This window comes from Urocitellus parryii, chromosome 11 (assembly GCF_045843805.1).
Source record: "Urocitellus parryii isolate mUroPar1 chromosome 11, mUroPar1.hap1, whole genome shotgun sequence".
Classification (NCBI taxonomy): Eukaryota; Metazoa; Chordata; class Mammalia; order Rodentia; family Sciuridae; genus Urocitellus; species Urocitellus parryii.
The window spans coordinates 120,890,036-120,908,840 of NC_135541.1; the positions used below are offsets into that span (position 1 = coordinate 120,890,036).

Genomic DNA, 18,805 nt, shown 5'->3' on the forward strand with positions numbered 1-18,805 from the left:
CCCGTGTCCGCCCCCAGGAAAAATTAGGGACCTCGACTTCCACCCCACCCCTAGCTTTGCCTGGGAGCGGTGGGTAGAGAGCCAAAGGCACATCCCTACCCGCCTCGGGTCAAGGAATTCGTCCCCGCGCCCCGAGGGCGGGAAACTACAACTCCCGGCATGCCCCGGGCGCCCCCGGCGCGCCCCCCTCCCGTCAGTTCCATGCTGCTCCATCCAGTTCATTTAAAACAAAAGAGTTTGAGCGCTGGAAGGGGCTGGGCTCTACTGGGGGCCGCGGCGCGCAGCTCCAGGACTGGGGCTTGGTGCGGGAGCCTAAGGGGGGCGTCTGGACGGCGGAGACTAGAGACTCCCGGGTCCGAGGCGGGAGGGGTGGGGGCCGAGATCCCGCAGCCCCCCGCCCCCCGTCACCCCCGGAGAGGAGCGGAGATCGGCTTTCTTGGTTTTGCTTCTCTTTACCCCCACCCCCACCCCGGGGGCTGGGGCGAGGGGAGTCGGGTTACAGGGTGTTTGGGGAGGGGGGCTCAGGGGGAGGGGCTATCTTTCTATCTCGCTTTCTTCCCCCCTCCCCAGTTCTTTGTTCCCCCCTCCCCACACACCCCCTCCTCTCCTCTCCCCTCCCCTCCTCTCTCCTCTTTTCCCTTCCACCACCTCTCTCTCTCCCTCTCTCTCTCTCTCCCCCAGCTTTTGTTTCGCCATGCCTAGTCTAGTGGTATCTGGAATAATGGAAAGAAATGGGGGCTTTGGAGAACTAGGATGTTTCGGGGGAAGCGCTAAGGACCGAGGGCTGCTGGAAGACGAGCGCGCCCTTCAGCTGGCTCTTGATCAACTCTGCCTCCTGGGTTTGGGGGAGCCCCCCGCCCCCACGGCGGGCGAGGACGGGGGAGGTGGGGGGGGCGGCGCCCCCGCGCAGCCGGCCGCCCCCCCGCAGCCGGCCCCGCCGCCGCCGCCCGCGGCGCCCCCGGCCGCCCCGACAGCGGCCCCCGCGGCGCAGACGCCCCAGCCCCCCACCGCCCCCAAAGGGGCAAGCGACGCCAAGCTCTGCGCTCTCTACAAAGAGGCCGAGCTGCGCCTGAAGGGCAGTAGCAACACCACGGAGTGTGTACCCGTGCCCACCTCTGAGCACGTGGCCGAGATCGTGGGCAGACAAGGTAAGCGGGCACCGGGACCACGGAGTGGGCTGGAGTGGGGGGCACCCCATTCCCCGCGCGGAAAGTTCATTTCTTCCTCTCTTGCCCGCCCCTGCCCTGTCCCTTCCCCACAAAGGGGGACCCGCCCCCTACCCTGATTTCCAAGTGCCACAAAGTTCCCTGCTACCCATAGTCGGGACGGTTCTCCAGACCCTTCCTTCCCCAGGGCTCTGCCCTTAGACAAAGAAATATCCTCGAACTGGGAAGAGGGAAAGGGGAGGGGGACCGGCCTCCCAATCCAGGGAGGCTGTCCGGAGGGGGTGTCCGCTCCCAGCTAGAAAAACTGATGGAATGTGCAAAGAGTTGCGCAGGAGCCCCTAGTTCAGTATCTGCTTGTAGGTTGGGGAGGGGGCACTCCTGGGACCCCCAGCTGCCTGGAGTTAAGGACTTTGGGGGAGACCTGGCCCGGGAAGCCAGCCTGAGTATCTGTCTCTTTGTTGGGCTGAGTGTAGGAATGGAAGGGGGTGTGGCTCACCGAGGGTCCGGGTCTGGGGGAGAGGTGGAATGGGGGGCCGCTGGGAGGAGGGGTTCCTGTGGTTACCCACACATCAAAGTTGGAGGATCCTCGGTGTTTTGGAAGGGGTGTCTCCAAGGAAGTGCTAGTCCTGGTGTGGACCGCTGCTTCCTCTCTGGCTTTTGTTCTGGGCTGGCCACGGCCTGGGGCCAGAGGCCTGGAGAGGGGTCTCTGAGTGAGAAAGTGGGACAGGGCCGGAGGGGAAATGCCGGGGTAAGGGTGCGGAGCCTTCACCTGGAAATTTGGTGAGGGGTGTGTGTCTGGGTGTGTTGGCAGGGGGTGTAGTATTAATCCAGCGTAGAATGTCTGATACCGCACCCTCCTCAGCCCAGCATCCCTGGGCGGGTGGGTGGGTGGGGGTGTTGGTAAGGGTCCAAATTGAGCAGACGGGATCTTGGGGACCCTTCCCTCTCCCAGTTTCCCAAAGGGGGGGCGGGATTTGGAAATTGCGAAGGGGCTGGGCTGGGGAGGTGTGGGGTGGGGGAGGAGCGGGGGAGGAGCTGTCCCACAGTGGGGAACAATAGAGGAGCTGCATTCCGGCTGGGAGTGAGGGAGGAGGCCGGCTTCTGGCGGCGGAGGAGGGGAAGCAGGTCGGGGGGGCCCCCCCGACTCCACATCCCACCTCATCCACTGGGAGTCTGGGGGCTGGGGAATTTAGAGAGCAGAATGGAGGAGGGGAGGGTGCCACTCCCCTGCATGGCCCTGAACCCCTCTGGGGCTCCTGATCTCCTGAGATTTCTGATTTAGAAAGTTGGATTTCCTCTTCTTAGAAACTGGGGATCCTGATCCTAGAACTGGGTGGGGACACTAATATCTTTTCTTGGGTGTGGGGGTGGTCTTGGGAGGACCCGGAATTTAATGGAGTCATTCTTTACTCTTCTGCCTCTGCATCATAAAAGTAGGGGGATTTCTCCTATTCAGAGAAGATATGCCTCCCCCTCCCCTCATTCCTTAAGTACATGGAAGTCCTCCCTCTTGTCTGACCTCCCTCCTCCTGCTGCAGTGTTAATGCTCTCTATTTGACCTCTAGGAAGGTGAGGCCCAGTGGGTTTTTCCTTCAAGAGATACTTGTTCAGAACTGCAGAACCCAGGATGAGGCCCACCCCAGTTCTGTCCCTCCAGGCCTCTAGATTTTCTCCTTAGCCGTATACCCTGGCCTCCCCTCACTCCAGCCCCAACTCTGAAATATACCTAGCTCCCACTTAAGTTACTGACCCCAAACTTAGAGCCTGAACCCAGGTGCCCATCAGATGGCATGTTAGTAGGAGTGGCAGGAGAGGGGACTTTAAAGCTCCGCAACCCTCCAAGCCTCACAAATAGAACAATTATTTACTGATATTAAAGCAGCACAGATGTGGGCTTGACAACAGGTAGGACTTAACTGCCAAAGGCTGAGGAAGAAGCCATCTGGAGTGGAGGAAGGAGATTTAAAAAAAAAAAAAAAAGAAAGAAAGAAACAAAGAAAGAAAGAGCTCCCTTTGGCTTGTGGTTGGAGGGTTGGGGCAGTCAGAAAAGTGGACCACTTGGATTTGGATAGGTGGTGTGTTGGGAAGAGAGAAAGGGGAGAGTGAATTGTTGGTGGAGATGGGTGTGAGCACAGCTGTGTGTGAATGGGGCCAAAGTTATTTGTGTGCTCAGGAATGTGCAGTTTGTGTGCTGGCTGGGGAGGATGGGAATGGAAACACCAGGACCCCGTGTGCAAGTGAAAGGGGCATATGAAAGTGTATCTTGTGCTCACCCCAAAGGTATTGTTGAGATAAAGGCACTCCGAACCGCTGCTCTTAGTGCATGTGTGCAAACTCACAGGCATGTGCCATGTGTGCTTCGAGGAAGAGTGTGGTCCTCTGAGACTGGGGGCAGGCAGGGCATGTGGAGGAGGAGGAGAAGGCTTGTGGAGCCAGCCTGGAGGTCTCTAGCCTTTCCCCACCGGTGCTGCACCCCAGCCTCCCTCACTTTTCTCTCTCCCCTTCTCCCTCTTTGTCTCTTTGTCTTGTATTTCTTTTTTCTCTTCCTGCCTCTCCCTCCAGCCTCCCAGCTTTGACCCACTCCTCTTTCAAAGCAGAGGTATGGATCCAGAATACCCTTTTCCACCACCCTACTCAGCCCCTAGCCCATCTCAGCTCTCCCCCCACCCCCACCTAGGGACAAGGGGACAGGAGTGACATGGGTTGCATGCTGCTCCTCCACACACGGGGTTTTCTTTATCACCCTACTCCTCCATTCTCCCTTGAAATTCTGATTCTCAGACCTGCCCCAGGGTCCCCCTCTGCACCAGTTGCTGCAAATGCGTTATGATTTGGGGACCCTCAGAGAGAGACTACTGGGTAGAAGACATGGTGGGGGGGGAGGTCACAGAGCAGATGGAGGTCAGTGTTCCTGAGTCAGCTGCAGGACACTTGTGATGAATGGAGGCTAAGTGAGGGGTAGGTTGTGAGGTTACTGAATGCATTGGGGTTCAGTGTAAAGACTGGGGTTGGTGACAGAGGGGTGATAGTAAGTGATTTGGAAGTTGGTCAGTAGCCAGAAAAATTGAGGGGACAGCAAATGTTTGGGGAGGAGTTTTTGAATGGATATAGGGGAGCAGTTTGTCTGGGAGGGTGATTATTTGGGGGTATATTCGGAAGGTCCCGGATGGAACTTGAGTGGAAGTTGGTGCGTTTTGAAGTCTGTGGTTAACAGAGACACTGGGTAGATCTGAGATCCCGTGAGTGGATTGTTCAAGTTGGGTGGGCTGTGTGTGCGGTGGTGAAGTCTTCACTGGGCGGACTGAAGGGTTTGAGGAAGGTTGGGCATCTGGGAAGGAACCCTGAGCTATCTAGTCCTAGCAGGAACCTCCTTGTCCTGTAAGTTTATTTCTCTTCCCCTTCCCTACTGTATCCCAGGCTGCAAGATTAAGGCTTTGAGGGCCAAGACCAACACCTACATCAAGACACCGGTTCGGGGCGAGGAGCCCGTGTTCATGGTGACAGGGCGGCGAGAGGACGTGGCCACAGCCCGTCGGGAGATCATCTCAGCAGCTGAGCACTTCTCTATGATCCGCGCCTCCCGCAACAAGTCAGGCGCAGCCTTCGGTGTGGCCCCTGCCCTGCCGGGCCAGGTGACCATCCGTGTGCGAGTGCCCTACCGAGTAGTGGGCTTGGTGGTGGGCCCCAAGGGGGCAACCATCAAGCGCATCCAGCAGCAGACCAACACGTACATTATCACGCCGAGCCGGGACCGGGATCCGGTGTTCGAGATCACTGGTGCCCCCGGGAACGTGGAGCGTGCGCGCGAAGAGATCGAGACGCACATCGCAGTGCGCACGGGCAAGATCCTCGAGTACAACAATGAGAACGACTTCCTCGCCGGGAGCCCCGACGCCGCGCTCGACAGCCGCTACTCGGACGCCTGGCGGGTCCACCCACCAGGCTGCAAGCCGCTCTCCACCTTCAGGCAGAACAGTCTGGGCTGCATTGGCGAGTGTGGAGTGGACTCTGGCTTTGAGGCCCCGCGCCTGGGCGAGCAAGGCGGGGACTTTGGCTACGGCGGATACCTGTTTCCGGGCTACGGCGTGGGCAAGCAGGACGTGTACTACGGCGTGGCCGAGACTAGCCCCCCGCTGTGGGCGGGCCAGGAGAACGCCACGCCCACCTCAGTGCTCTTCTCCTCCGCCTCCTCCTCCTCCTCCTCTTCCGCCAAGGCCCGGGCTGGGCCGCCTGGCGCACACCGATCTCCTGCCACCTCTGCAGGACCCGAGCTGGCCGGACTCCCCAGGCGCCCGCCAGGAGAACCGCTCCAGGGCTTCTCTAAACTCGGGGGAGGCGGCCTGCGGAGCCCCGGTGGCGGGCGAGATTGCATGGTGTGCTTTGAGAGCGAAGTGACTGCCGCCCTCGTACCCTGCGGACACAACCTGTTCTGCATGGAGTGTGCAGTACGCATCTGCGAGAGGACGGACCCGGAGTGTCCCGTCTGCCACATCACAGCCACGCAAGCCATCCGAATATTCTCTTAAGTCCCCTGCCCCGTGTGTCCTAGGCCCACTCCCCAGGGGCCGGCCCTGGACCTCTTTTCCACTAGGGCCTTTTGGAAATCAATGAGTTTTGCAGGGCTAGGTGCTTACAGATATTCGCTCGCTGGGGAGGGGGGTGGAAGGGAGGCCATGGTGGCTGGAGGGTGGGCCACTTTCAGAGCCTCTGGTCACCCTGCCTTGGAAAGATTGGGAGGGGGGGCCAGACCGAAAATTTTACTAGAGTTACAACTCTGATACCTCAACACACCCTTAAATCTGGAAGCAGCTAAGAGAAACTTTTGTTTTGCCAGAGGTGGCCGCCAAGGCGTCCTGACCCCCTCTGCCCACCTCCCCAACTATGTGTTACTGCCCTATCCTCTGTGGAGGGGGTGGGGAAAGGGAGAGGGAGAATTACCATCTGTATCTAGAGGTGCTCTTTGCAGTTCTTGGCCCTCTCTGGTCCTGACCTCCGACCTCCTAACGTGACCCTTTAGCAACCCCCCCACCCCCACCCATATCCTGTTTGGGAAACTTGTTCCCAGACTTTCCTATAGTATAGGGGAACTGCCGCCCGGCAGAAGTCTGCAGAGATCTTCTGTGGGGCGGGTGGGATGGGGAGCAGCCTGTCAATCAATAAAGGGCTCAGAATTCATCGTCCTCGCAAGGCTGGGCTAGAGGAGTCTGGAGAGCGGTGCCCCTCTCCGCCCCTCCAGTTCTTCCCTGTCTTCCTTCCTTTGGTTCTTCTTTGCTTTTTCCTTTTTTCTAGCTCTTTTTCCTTCCCCTGGGCGGCTGTCACTCCCAGCCCTGACTGGCTCCTTCTCTTTCTCTTCTCCCTTCTCCCCTTTTGCTCCTGTTCCTTCCAGCCCAGCTTTGGGGACACCATCTGTCTGGGGAAAAGTGGGGGAAGAACCTTTTGATGAACCCTCAGTTCCTCTCCAGGCATTGGGAGGCCCTCTCCCCACTCCTCCAAAGAAACATCTCCAACCCTTGATGGAATGTATCCCCCGTTCTCAGTGACACTTTGAGAGGGGGACTAATACCGGGGTACATAAAGGGTCAAACACCCACCTTCTTCACCTATGGGCATTATATTTAGGGAGCAGTTCCCACGCTGGGTTTTCTGGCTGTGGGAAAGGGGAGCAGAAGCAGGAAAGGGCCCGGGTAGGAGAGATGTGGTGGGGTGACCCCCTCTCCTGCAGTGCTCCCTTCCCTGGTTCCTCTCTGGACCTGACTGAACCTTTAGTGAATCCTTATTAGTGTGCAAATCATGAAATGTCTGTCCTACCCACTGTGGTTGAGGAGAGAGGCCAGGTCTTAGGAGAGGGGGTCAGGCCTGGGCAAAGCAGGATGGAGGTGCTTCAGGGCCTGTTCCGAGAATCATGTATTGTGACAGTCCTGGCACCCCCTTTGCTGCCTCCCTACTGCTCACTTGGGGCTGCCACCAGCCTCCCACCCTCCTGGTTCCGCTGGCCGGGCCAGGAGAGGATGGGGATGGGAGCCCCAGAGGGCCCAGGAGATCTTGTATATAATGGGGTGGGACTGTTGTGCGTGATCTCTGAGCACTTAAAGCTCAGGAGTCCCATTCTTTCAGAATGGAGAAGGGGTGCAGGGACGGAGGCACAGAGGGAGTCCCCTCCTCTCCTTTCTCCTGTTGTGAATCAATTCACCTCTCCTCAGCCTTCCCCTCCAAACCACCAGCCTGGGAGGGGAGAGGAAGGAGGTCACAGCCCAGAAAACTGGCCTGTGGCAACTTCCCTCCTTCCCGCCAATGTGAGCCATCCTGAGATGTCTGTACAATAGAAACCAAACCAAATGGGCACCCTCGGTCACCGAGGGGCGGGCGGGAGGGGGGTGGGAAGAAGGGATGTCTGTCTGTGGATCCCCCTCCCCCTCTCCACTCCTTACCCACAAAGGCAAAAGACTGTTACACTAGGGGCTCAGCAATCCAATCCACCCTTACTGAGTGAGCCAGACCTAGGAACAAAACACACAGCAACAAACAGGAGAGAAAGAGAGAGTAGGAGAGGGAGCGAGATGGGCGACAACACAGGAGAGGAAACAAAAATAGCAAAAAAAAAAAAAAAAAAAAGCAGTTCTTTATAATTTAATATTCTATTTTAATAAAGGCGTTTATTACCGTATAAATGTAGCAAAGAACCTGGGCTAATATGAAAAAAAAAGACTTTTTATTAGGTAATTTATTATATGAAAAGGATATTTTATTTTATGATAAAGTGATCCTTAAAAAAATAAAAAAACTTTAGAAGGTTTAGAATATATGTAGGGAGAGAAGAAGAAAAAAATACATTTGTATTCAGAGTTAAATCTTAAAAAAAAAAAGTGTTTTTAATATATGTTCGGGTTTACGTTCCTTTTTTCCCCCACTTTTTTTTGGGGAGGAATGTCATTTGCTTTTCTTGGGGGAGCATCCTGGGATGGAGGGTGGAGAGAAGGACTGGGGGAACCTGGTCCCCTCTGGGGCCCTGCAAGTAGATTGGATTTCACTCGGTGGGCTCCCCCTCCCCTCTCCCCCTTCCCCCCCAGGGGAGCCGGCAGAGCCAAACAAAGAAAGGGATTAACTAGAAAGGAAGAAGCTGTGGGACTAAGGACTGAGGATCCTGGGGTGTCCCCCCCTTCCCCTGCCCTGTCCCAGGGGCTACTGCGAAGGGGAGATCCAGAACTGAGGCCTAGTAGGCCTACGGGAACCCTCAGAGAGGTGTGAGATTTAATAGAAATAGATTTTTTTTTTTTAACCAAAAAGAGAGAGAGAAGAAAAAAGAAAGAAACCGAGGGGTTTAAAAGAATACTACAAAATAATAATAATTCAAATTTATTTCATATAATCCTAGAGAAAGAAAGAAAGAATTACTAGTTACTTAGTAGACGATATTCAGATAGTTTAAAGTTTAGTAGCATCGTGGACCCCTGGGTCCAGTAGAATGTATAAAAGTCGTATCAAAAAGAATAGAGGAGGGAAATGGCTGAGTCCACCCTGGTCGCCCCATCTTCAGGAATCAGGGTTGGAGCAGGTTGCTAGTTAAGATTGGGAGCTTCCAGTCTGCTGGGGTTGATTCTGAGAATCCGTGGATTTTTTTAATTGTAGGACAGATAGATGAGGGGCTCCTTCCCAGGGTCTTTGAAAGGGTGCTCACTGACCACCTCAGCCAGGTGGGGGGCTGGGCTGGGGGCAGCAGAGGAGGCTGAGCACGTTGACCTACACACCCTGTACCTGGGGGCCTGGCCATCTCTATTGGGCAGCCCTTGCGGCAAAGTGGTCCATCCTCTCTGGGGACTCTCAGGGAGGATGGAGACTGCTTGCTTCAACTCTCCCAAGTCAGCTTCTCCCAGGCCTGAGGAAGTCCTTACTAAAGTATAACCTCAATTCACTTTACTACAGATAAGAGCCAGGTAAACCATCCCACAGACAAGTCAGTCGAACACACTTTCCACCATCCCAGGGCTTCAAGAGCCCTGAGGGGATCAGTCCCCCATCCCCGTTCCCTTTCAGCATTTAATGTTGCTTTTGACCTCTGAAAGTCGTGATCTCAATAATTATTCTCCTTTAAGTCTGTATGGTGCTTTATAGGTTTGCAAGTTATCTCATAAAAGCTAGATTTCAAGAAGGACTTTCTACCCAGTGAGGTGGAATGGAGACGACTATCCTCCAAGGCCTGGGAGAATAGTCCCCCCAACAATACAGAGACAGGTAGGGGCACAGGGGCTTTGGGTGACCCCAGCTCTTAACTCCTTCTACTCCAGCCCTCCTCTATCCATAGGGGTCATCCACTGTGCCCTGGCATAGGGGCACGTGGCCTTCCCCACAGAAAACCGGGAGGCTAGCTTTGCATGTGAGGAATCAACATTTAAGCACTTGCCTCCTACCAAACCCAGCAGTCGACCCGACCAGGCCCTTTCCTCCCATCCCAGAGGGTGGAGAAGCCCTTGGCTCTCCCTTTGGCATGAGGTGCCTGTTCCTTTACACCAGTGACTCTGCCATGCCGCTCCCTGACCCCAGCCCCCAACATCTCCCTCTCCCCAATTTACTCTTCTTGCCCCACCTAGGGACAGATTTCCCCCCTGCTCTTTTTGTCCTCGAACCCTCGCTAGTCTGGGATGGTAGTGTCTGGGATGGGGAGGGCCTGCTTCCCCTTCCCCGCTCGAGGGTGCGGGTGGGGTAGGGTGGGTGGGTGGAGACCGCCCTGGGGCAGAGAGGATGGTCTCTCCACTGTAGAAAGTAGAGTAGGATTGTGGTCAGACTTAATTTGAGGCATCTAGTGAAGACACATCCACCAAGGAAAAACAATTTCAAAAGCAAAATAAAAGCGGGAAATAAAACGGACCCATGAATAATCAAGTCAAAGTGATGTTGCACAAAATGCAGAGAAACCAAGAAGGGGGAGGGTTAATGTATTAAATGTGCTATTAAGAACTTAATTTTATTAAAAGTATTATTACTTAAGGCTTTGTCTTCCTCTGCATTTCACTCTGCATCGACCTGGGGTGAGAGCCAGGGACTGTGGTGGGGATGTCCATCCTGGGGGGTTCTCTCTGCTTTAGCTCTGGGTGCCCCTAACGCCCCTTGTGGGAAGTGGTGCCTCCGGGGTTCCCTGCCATTGGCTGCCCTCTCCGTTCTCCAAAGCTCTCAATCCCTGTCTCTTCCTTCCACGTTTATTCCCTTCTTTTCCTTGGAGATGTGTCCGCACCTCCTACCCTGCCCTGCAGAACTGGAGAAGTTGAAGCAAGGGGAAGAGCCCTTGCCTGGACTCCTCTCCCAGGCTCCATGAAGAAGATGCAGAGGGCTGAGCGACCCAGAGCCTCCCCTACTTACCCTGCTAGATTCAATCCATCCCTCTGGGGAGAGGCAGGAGACTGGATGGAGGACTCCAGCCTTCAACCTCCCAGCCTTAAAAGCCCCTTTCCAGCACACATCCAGGGCCAGCCCTGCCTCCCCTTCTCTCCTGTATCTCCCTCAGCCTCCTCCTCTTGCCCCTGGCATTGGCGTGACCTCAGTTCTTGGCACCAGGACCCTGGGCACCAGATGGTGCCCGCCGATGGTTTCCTTTGTCTCGCCTTCCAGATACCCCTCCCCTCCAGGCTGTCCTCCCTCCCCACCTGCCCTGGAGGTTGGCAGAGGGAAGGGCGGCACCTCCCTCTCCCTTGGCACTGTCCCCAGACCACAGAACTCCAGAGGCAGCTGGCCCTGGGGGACAGTCAGGATGGTGGGGAAGACTGGAGAAGGAGAAGGAGGAGAGGGGATCTGGGATTCAGAGGAGGGGCCAAAGTTGGGTAGGAGGCCCAGACAAGTGCAAGAGGAGGAACCATAGGAAGCAGCAAGATGGCCAGGCATTGATACAAAACAGCTTTATTTGAGGGTCCTAGCCTATGTGGGGGTAGATAGTTCATAAAGATACGCATGGAGGGGCATGAGGACCCCAGGGCTCTGGGGGGCTGTGAACAGGGAACCAAAGGGCAGAGAAAGTCCTGCAATGGGGGTGGGGTGGGGAGCTTCAGGAAGCATGGGGGTGGCGGAGGGTTGGTCATGGCCAAGGTCAGAGGCTGATGCAACAGGCCCTCTTCTGCCCAGGGCCAGGCTCCTGCCCAGCCTGGGCACTGCCCAGGGTGATGGCATTGGTCCGGGTGCTATTCTGCCTCTGCTTGGACACCTTGGCAAAGATCTCTGAGAGGATGGAGGGCAATGATCAGGCCCGAAAGTTTGGAGGTGCACACGCACACACCCACCTGCACGCACACACTCTGCGTGTCCATTCTGAGAACCAGGGGCTGGCCACACATGCAGTTCTGCCAGAAGGACATGGAGTTGGGGTACACGGGTCCCTTCTACTTACCTGAGTGGAAAAGGAACCGCTCACTTTCCCCTGGGAAGTGTGGCTTTATGATTCCTTCCCTCAGCTGCAGGCTGAGTGAGAGGCCCCGGGGTGGGGGGTGGCAGGGGCCCAGGGGCCTGTGCAGTGGTGCTACAGCTCTGGAGGGGGAGCCCACAGTGGGCTCAACGGAGTGTCTGCGTTTCTACCACTGCCCTTTGAAGCCCCAGGGATGGAAGGAGGGTGCCAAACGGAGGCAGGCTCTAACCTTTGAGGACAGTCTCAAAGGCCAGTTCGACATTGGTGGAGTCCAGGGCTGAGGTCTCCAGGAATAGCAGCCCATTGTTTTCTGCCAGGAATGGAAACACTCGATTAACTGTCGGATCAAAGGCAGTAATAACAATAATAGCAGCAACAACAACTTAATGTGTTATGTGCTAAATCCTTGGTATATAGTAACTCATTTAATCCTTCAAACAACCGCTGAGACAGGTAGTTATGAAACTGAATCAGAGAGAATGAAGGAACTTACATCCATGTCTCACATCTAGTAACAACAAGAGGAGATGGGAGGCTGGGCCACGGGGGCGGGGACCCTGAAGCACTATTTTGTGCTGCTGTTAAGCCTAGAAAAGCCCTGGGGAAAGGGTGACTGGAGATGACCAAGGGGAGCCCACCAGCATCTTTGAGCATTGCAGGGAAGGGCTGTCCTAAAATCAACTATGAATGATTGCTGAGGAAGACCATCTCAGGGCAAGTGGAGGGACATGATGGCAGACATGGGGGCCCAGAGGGAAGTACTGGGAGACACTGAGCAAGACTAGATGGAAGTCCGGCATGATGGCGCTGGGCTGGCCTGTAATCCCAGCAGTTGGGAGGCTGAGGCAGGAGGATTGCAAGTTCAAAGCCAGCCTCAGCAAAAGCAAGGTGCTAAGCAACTCAGTGAGACCCTGTCTCTCTAAATAAAATACAAAATAGCGCTGGGGATGGGGCTCAGTGGTTAAAAGACTGTGGGTTCAATCCTTGTACCAAAAAAAAAAAAAAAAAAAAAAAACCAACAGTGGATGAAGATAGAGAACCAGGGGCCCAGATGGAGGAAACCCACACTGGGGGCCCCGGGTGAGAGTGGGGACTAGAAAAGATGGAGCTGGTGGGGTGTGGGCAAACTGGAGGAGTCAGACTGGGTGGGGGTGGGCTCTCACCAGCGAACATGCGGGCCTCATCAGTGGGCACTTCCCGGGCCTGGCTGAGGTCACTTTTGTTCCCCACAAGCATGACAACAATAGTGGCCTCAGCATGGTCATAGAGCTCCTTCAGCCAGCGCTCCACGACAGCATAGGTCTGGTGCTTGGTCAGGTCGAACACCAGCAGGGCCCCCACTGCTCCACGATAGTACCTGGGTGGGAGTGGGAGGACAGACAGGAACAGGACAGACAGGGGTGTTGGGCCCAGCCTCAGAACAGACTCCGGAGCCAAAAGGCCTGAGAGCAGAATGCCAGATACTGAGAAACACAGAAACTGGGGTTCAGGGATCCAGACCCCAAGGGAGCAGCCATGTGCTCCAGGGATGCTGGTCTCGGGCTCTGGAGCTTCACCTCTGTGCTTCAGAACCTGCACTGGCCCCTCAAAGGCCCGCCACTCCTCGGGTCCTTTGTCCTGATTTTAGTCAGTACTCTGCACCAACGCACCTCCGGGCTCTGGCCAAGTGTGCCTCCTGGATGCCCCACTTCGGAGATCTTTGTCACAGGGCTCCTCGACCTACAGTGCCCTCTTCTCTCCGATGGCCATTTCTCAAAGACAGGTCCCTGACCTGGCCACTCAGGGCATCTCTGCCAGCGTCCAGCCTCCCACTGGAGCCGGAATAGCCATCTTCAGCCTCGGTTTGTATAATTTTTCTCTGTTTATTGATTAATCAACTAAGCTCACAAGATGTCAAGTGACCAAGAGTGATGAGTGTGTGTGACCATAACCCTCCCCGACAGCTGCTATCCCCCACCACACACTCCTGGAGCACCTTTTACACATTTGGGTCTGATACTGACTAAAAGACACTTTGAATGGGTGTCAGGAACCCTAACTTCCCGTTGTCCTCTGAGATGTTATAAATTACTCCAATTTAGCATTTGTGGTCAGATGAATGTGGCCAGATGGAGTGCTGACGTCAGGGGGCGCTGTTGATCCACGGAGCCTGCCGCATCCCTGCTCCACCCTGATTTCATTTCCCCTTGCCTGTATTTAAACCAGGATTAATTTTAGCACCTTTCTTCAGGGGTACTTGAAGGGTTACATAAAATGCCAAGTATAAATAAAGTTCTTTGAACTTTCCTGGGCACATGGCAAAGGCTTAGTAAATTGTGGCAAGGACTTTTTTTTCCCTTTCCTTTAGTACAGGGGATTGAACCCAGGGGCACTTGACCACTAAATCACAGCCCCAGCCCTTTCTATGTTTTATTTGGAAACAGGGTCTCCCTTAATTGCTGAGGCTAGCCTCGAACTTGTGATCCTCACACTGTTGCCCATCTCCTGTCATCTCCTCTGGGAGCACACTGCGGAGCCTCCTGAGCCTCCCCCTGCTCCTCCACTTCTCAGGGGTGTCCCTGACTTCCCCCAGGGCTCCAGCAAGCAACCCACCATCCCCCCAGGCCCCGGGCTCACGCCGAGGTGATGGCTCGGTATCGCTCCAGGCCAGCTGTGTCCCAGATCTGAGCCTTGACAGCTGCGGTGCCCAACATGACCGTGCGCGTGGAGAATTCCACCCCGATGGTGGTCCGGCTGTCGTGATTGAACTCATTGCGCGTGAATCGGGACAGCAGGTTGGTCTTCCCCACACCTGACTCGCCGATCAGCACCACTGGAAGAGCGGGGAAATAAGGGCTGAGCACCCAGCAGAGGGGCCCTGAGCGCACCTGAGCCGGGAGGGTCTGTCCAGCAGAAAGGCAGAACTGAGCTCCCCAAACTGAGGAGGGAGCCCGTTCTCCTGGCAAAGACTCCGGTCAGCAAGTCGCATAATGCATCTGTCGTGGAGGGCAGAGGGGTCAGAAGTTTAAATCAAACAAAGGTGCTGCGAGGGTTGCAGGCCTGCTCCCTAGAGCCCTGGCTGACGGTCAGCCTGCATTGCTGGGAGGAGTGAAGTCTGTGGACTCTCCTGGGTGACATGTGAAAAGGTTACTGAGGTGGGTAAATATGGACAGGGATGGGGCAGCACATATCTCTGGCTGGAAAGTACAAGAACGTTGGGCATGTCTCTGTGCATTAGCTGAGCAGACACTTGGGGAGGGAGGGTCAGTGTGGATTATTTGCATAGCCAACAAAGATATGAACAGAAGTATGTGTGAGGGGACAATTTAATAGGTGGCATATATGTGGGCAAGGGTAAGGTAGGGAGTTATGTGTGCCCATGACTGTGCATAAGAAGTCAGGGTGGTGCACCCCTGTAATCCCAGTGACTCAGGAGGCTGAGGCAGAAGGATTTCATATCCAAGGCCAGCTGCTGCAAATTAGCAAGACCCTGTCTTAAAGGGAAAAGCAAAAGGGCTGGGGATACAGTTCAGTGGTAGAGTGCTCGTGGGTTCAATCCCCAGTACATAATAAATAAATAAATAAATATAGAATTCAGTTGACCCTAAAGAGATCCTGCACTGTATGCTTAAAAGCAGGGAACTAATCTGGGCACAGTGACACATGCCTGTAATCCCAGTAGCTCGGGAGGCTGAGGTAGGAGGATCACAAGTTCAAAGCCAGCCTCAGCAAAAGCAAGGCACTAAGCAACTCAGTGAGACTCTGTCTCTAAATAAAATACAAAATAGGGCTGGGGATGTGGCTCAGGGGTCGAGTGTCCCTGAGATCAATCCCCAGTACCAAAAAAAAAAAAAAAAAAGCAAGGGAATGAGGACTGGGTGTTGGACTAGCTCTGTGTCCTTCAGGAAGCTATTTAACCTCTCTGAACCTTATTTTCATATGAAAAAGGGGGGGGTGAATAGCAATAGTATTTACTTTATGGGCTATTGGAAGAAGCAGATTAGATATTGCCCAGAATGTAGCAAATGTACAAAACTGCCAGGTGCGGTGGCACACAGCTGTAATCCCAGAGACAGGAGGATTTCGAGTTCAAAGCCAGCCTCAGCTGGCAACTTAGTGAGGCCCTAAGCAACTGAGTAAGACCCTGTCTCTAAATTAAATACAATAAAGGGCTGGGGATGTGGTTCAGTGGTTAAGTGCCCCTGAGTTCAATCCTGGTACCAAAATAACAACCAAACCCCCATGTACAAAACTACTGATATGTTTGGTTGTTGCTGACCTTCCAGTGCTTCTGCCTTGGGTTTTCAGGGAAAAGGACCACTAGAGGGGCCACAGAGACCTTTTTAGGTTGATGAGCAGCACAGGAGCTGCAGCAGGGTATGAGGGGCTGATGTAAGCACAGCCCACACATTGCATGTCACTGACCTGAGCCCCCAGCATTGGAGGAGGCCACCCAGGTGGTTCTGGAAAGGCAGCCTGGTACCCAACCACTGGGAGTCACATATCTTGAACTCTGGTCTCTGCTCAGGCTCCAAGGGGCTATGTGAACTTGAACAAATGGCTCTCCTGGGCCTCAGTTTCCTTGTTTATACACTTATAAAGGCCTCTTCCAGCATTAAAAAATCCTTATTTGTACAGGGCAAGAAAGAGCCTGGGCTCTTTCTTGGTATGTGTGGGTAAGAGGGGTGTGTGTGTGTGTTCCTATCTCTTCCTACTGGAAACCTCATCTCAATTTCATCCCTCCCAGTGGGTGGGTTTCAGACTCTGTCCTAAGATCCTAAAGTTGCTCAAGATGAGGGTTTCAGAGACAGACTTAGGTTTGAGTTCTACTGACTTTGTGAACTTTTTTCCCCATTATTTTTTATTGGTGCATTATAGTTATATATCATAGTAAGATTTGTTATCTTTGTGAACTTTTGTAAGTTACTTATTCTGTCTCTAAACCTCAGTTTCTGGGCTGGGGATGTGGCTCAAGCAGTAGCGCGCTCGCCTGGCATGCGTGCGACCCGGGTTCAATCCTCAGCACCACATACCAACAAAGATGTTGTGTCCGCCGAGAACCAAAAAATAAATATTAAAAATTCAAAAAAAAAAAAACCCAAAAAACCCCTCAGTTTCCTCATCTGCAAAATGAAGTTACTAGCCGGGCACGGTGGCACATGCCTGTAATCCCAGCAGCTTGGAAGGCTGAGGCAGGAGGATCACGAGTTTATTAAAGCCAGCCTCAGCAAAAAGCGAGGTGCTAAGCAACTCAGTAAGACCCTGACTCTAATAAAATACAAAATTAGCGCTGGGGATGTGGCTCAGTGGTAGAGTGCCCCTGAGTTCAATCCCTGGAACCCCACCCCCCAAAAAAAAGGTGTTACTAGTAGTTAACGTTTATTGAGTGCTTACTAAGTGTCAGGCACCAGCCTAAAAGCTTTACACATATTAACTTATTTAATCCTCAGATAACAATGCCCTGAGGTAAGTGCCATTATTATCATCCCCCACCTACCCCACCACAGGGAGTGCAGGCAGTGGACAGCCTCCAGCTGTCACCTTCATCAGAGGCTGACTCTGATGCGGACAGCAACCTCCCTGGAAGTCATATCTTTCCTTGACAGTCCCTTCTTGATGGGGGGCTGAGCAAGGTGAGGTCATCACAGAGCCCCGCAGACCTGGCTGCAGGGAGTTGTTGGTGTGGTTGACTTCTTCCTCTTCCCAAGCCTGTCTCCTCCCTCTTGCTCTCACAGGTGTCAGTCGGTCCCTGATCAACACGGGGCAGCCCCGACCTTAGAGTCAGCTTCTGGTGAGCCCTCCTACACTAACCTGTAAGTGGCAGGACCGAGACCTCACGCTGTGCTTCCTCTCAGAATGCAGGATAACTCTGGGGGCCGTTATGGTGATTAATGAGTTACTGGCTGGTCCCTAGTAAGGGCACCCGGACTCCTGTCAACCCTTACTCTGTTTCTCCTTCCTGGGAAGGACGCCAGAAGTACAGGTTCCCCAACCTGAACAAGGGTGGGGCTGCGGCCGGGGAAGGCAATGGGGTGAGGTGGGGTGGGGTGCTAGAAAGGGATCAGAGCTTTACCAGGCCACCCTGCCCTCGAGGAGGTATGGAGGCGGCTTTGGGGAATCACAGTGGGACCAAACACAGGGGCCAAGGTAAAGAAGGAAGGATATGTGCGTATTTCCAGAGACAGCCAAGTTGAATTCAGTGCCTAATATTCAGGTCCAGGAATCTGCCAAGGGAGAGTAGCTCAGGTCTCAGCGCCAGGAGTCCCCTGGATTTTATCAGACCCAGCTCCAAATTCATTATACTTCCTCAGTGTGTTTCCTGTATATTTACAGAGTAGCCCAATAAAGACAGATCTTGTCTTTCTCTCCTTTTCCATACATCTGCCCAGAAAAAAACGATTTTATTCCTGTCAAATGTTTGTTTCTCCCTCTATCCAGAAAGAAAGTCCTTTTTGAAGTCTGACCTGCATCTCTTGTGCTGCAACGTCTGACTATTCCCAGGGATCCGGGCTTCTATTAAGAACGAGGCCAAGAGGGCAGTCTAAAGGCATGATGAGCATCGTTATTTACAACAGTGGGGCGTACTTGGCAACTCCAGAACCTTTGCTCCCTGTCACCAGACCCTCCTTCACTTCCTGCACCTTCCTTTCTGAGCTGGGGGGAATCAGGAGATGTGGGGAGTCCTAGGAAGAGAAGCAAAGCAGGAGGGGGTCCCCTCTGACTCTATTCAATCATTCCTGGTCTTCTCAAGCTTCCTCTCTCTCCAAGGACCCCAACTTACCTTTGAAAACAAAGTTATAATCTTCCTCAGTCCCATTCCCCATCTCGGCTCCGCATGGAAGGTGCAGATGTCTTCGGTGGCAGAGGTCACAGTGTGTGCGTCAGCTCAGTGCCCTGAACGCTCAGCTCTCAAGAGACCTGGACCCACTTCTCTTCTCATTGGGGGCAGGATGGTTTCCACAGCCAAAGGGACTGAGGACCGACTCAAAGCCAGCCAGGTCCAGGAGGCTGGGTTCTGGCAGGTGGGGTGCTGGGTGGAAACCGAGAAGACGGAAGCTGAGAACAGGAAGAGCGGGCGCTGGAGACCTGGGGCCCAGGTGGGTGGAGAGAGGGTGACGTCAGACAGGTTGGACAGGTTGGGTGTCTGCCCTCAGCCTGGGCTCCCACAAGGGGAGACACAACTCTAAGGGGTAACAGTAGGGAAGCTGGGGACAGGGTCTTTGGACAGAGGCTGCTGAGAGCCGAGTGTGCGCTGCTTGGCTCCTGCCCCAGCCAT

General features: G+C 54.3%; 2 protein-coding genes across 2 annotated transcripts; one reads left to right on the top strand and one right to left on the bottom strand.

Annotated features, from left to right (window-relative positions):
* The first annotated feature begins 694 nt into the window (after positions 1-694).
* On the top strand, positions 695-5,692 carry Mex3a (mex-3 RNA binding family member A). Its single transcript, XM_026404892.2, has 2 exons — positions 695-1,148; positions 4,584-5,692. Exons 1-2 carry the CDS (start codon positions 695-697, stop codon positions 5,690-5,692), a joined length of 1,563 nt encoding a protein of 520 aa, XP_026260677.1.
* Positions 5,693-11,238: 5,546 nt separating this feature from the next.
* Rab25 (RAB25, member RAS oncogene family) lies at positions 11,239-18,576 on the bottom strand. The gene is made up of 5 exons (XM_026405066.2): positions 18,311-18,576; positions 14,167-14,362; positions 12,714-12,907; positions 11,780-11,860; positions 11,239-11,366 (listed from the first exon to the last, which is right to left on the bottom strand). Exons 1-5 carry the CDS (start codon positions 18,351-18,353, stop codon positions 11,239-11,241), a joined length of 642 nt encoding a protein of 213 aa, XP_026260851.1. The 5' UTR covers positions 18,354-18,576.
* Positions 18,577-18,805: the final 229 nt, after the last annotated feature.

What these genes read in the sequence shown, in the direction of transcription:
- Mex3a (XM_026404892.2), top strand. Translation starts at nt 695, where the DNA reads ATGCCTAGTCTAGTGGTATCTGGAATAATGGAAAGAAATGGGGGCTTT. An exon ending in CGAGATCGTGGGCAGACAAG is followed by an intron (nt 1,149 to 4,583) that starts GTAAGCGGGCAC and finishes ACTGTATCCCAG; the next exon opens with GCTGCAAGATTAAGGCTTTG.
- Rab25 (XM_026405066.2), bottom strand. Translation starts at nt 18,353, where the DNA reads ATGGGGAATGGGACTGAGGAAGATTATAACTTTGTTTTCAAAG. An exon ending in TACCGAGCCATCACCTCGGC is followed by an intron (nt 12,908 to 14,166) that starts GTGAGCCCGGGG and finishes ACTCCCACCCAG; the next exon opens with GTACTATCGTGGAGCAGTGG. An exon ending in CTTTGAGACTGTCCTCAAAG is followed by an intron (nt 11,367 to 11,779) that starts GTTAGAGCCTGC and finishes CCATCCTCTCAG; the next exon opens with AGATCTTTGCCAAGGTGTCC.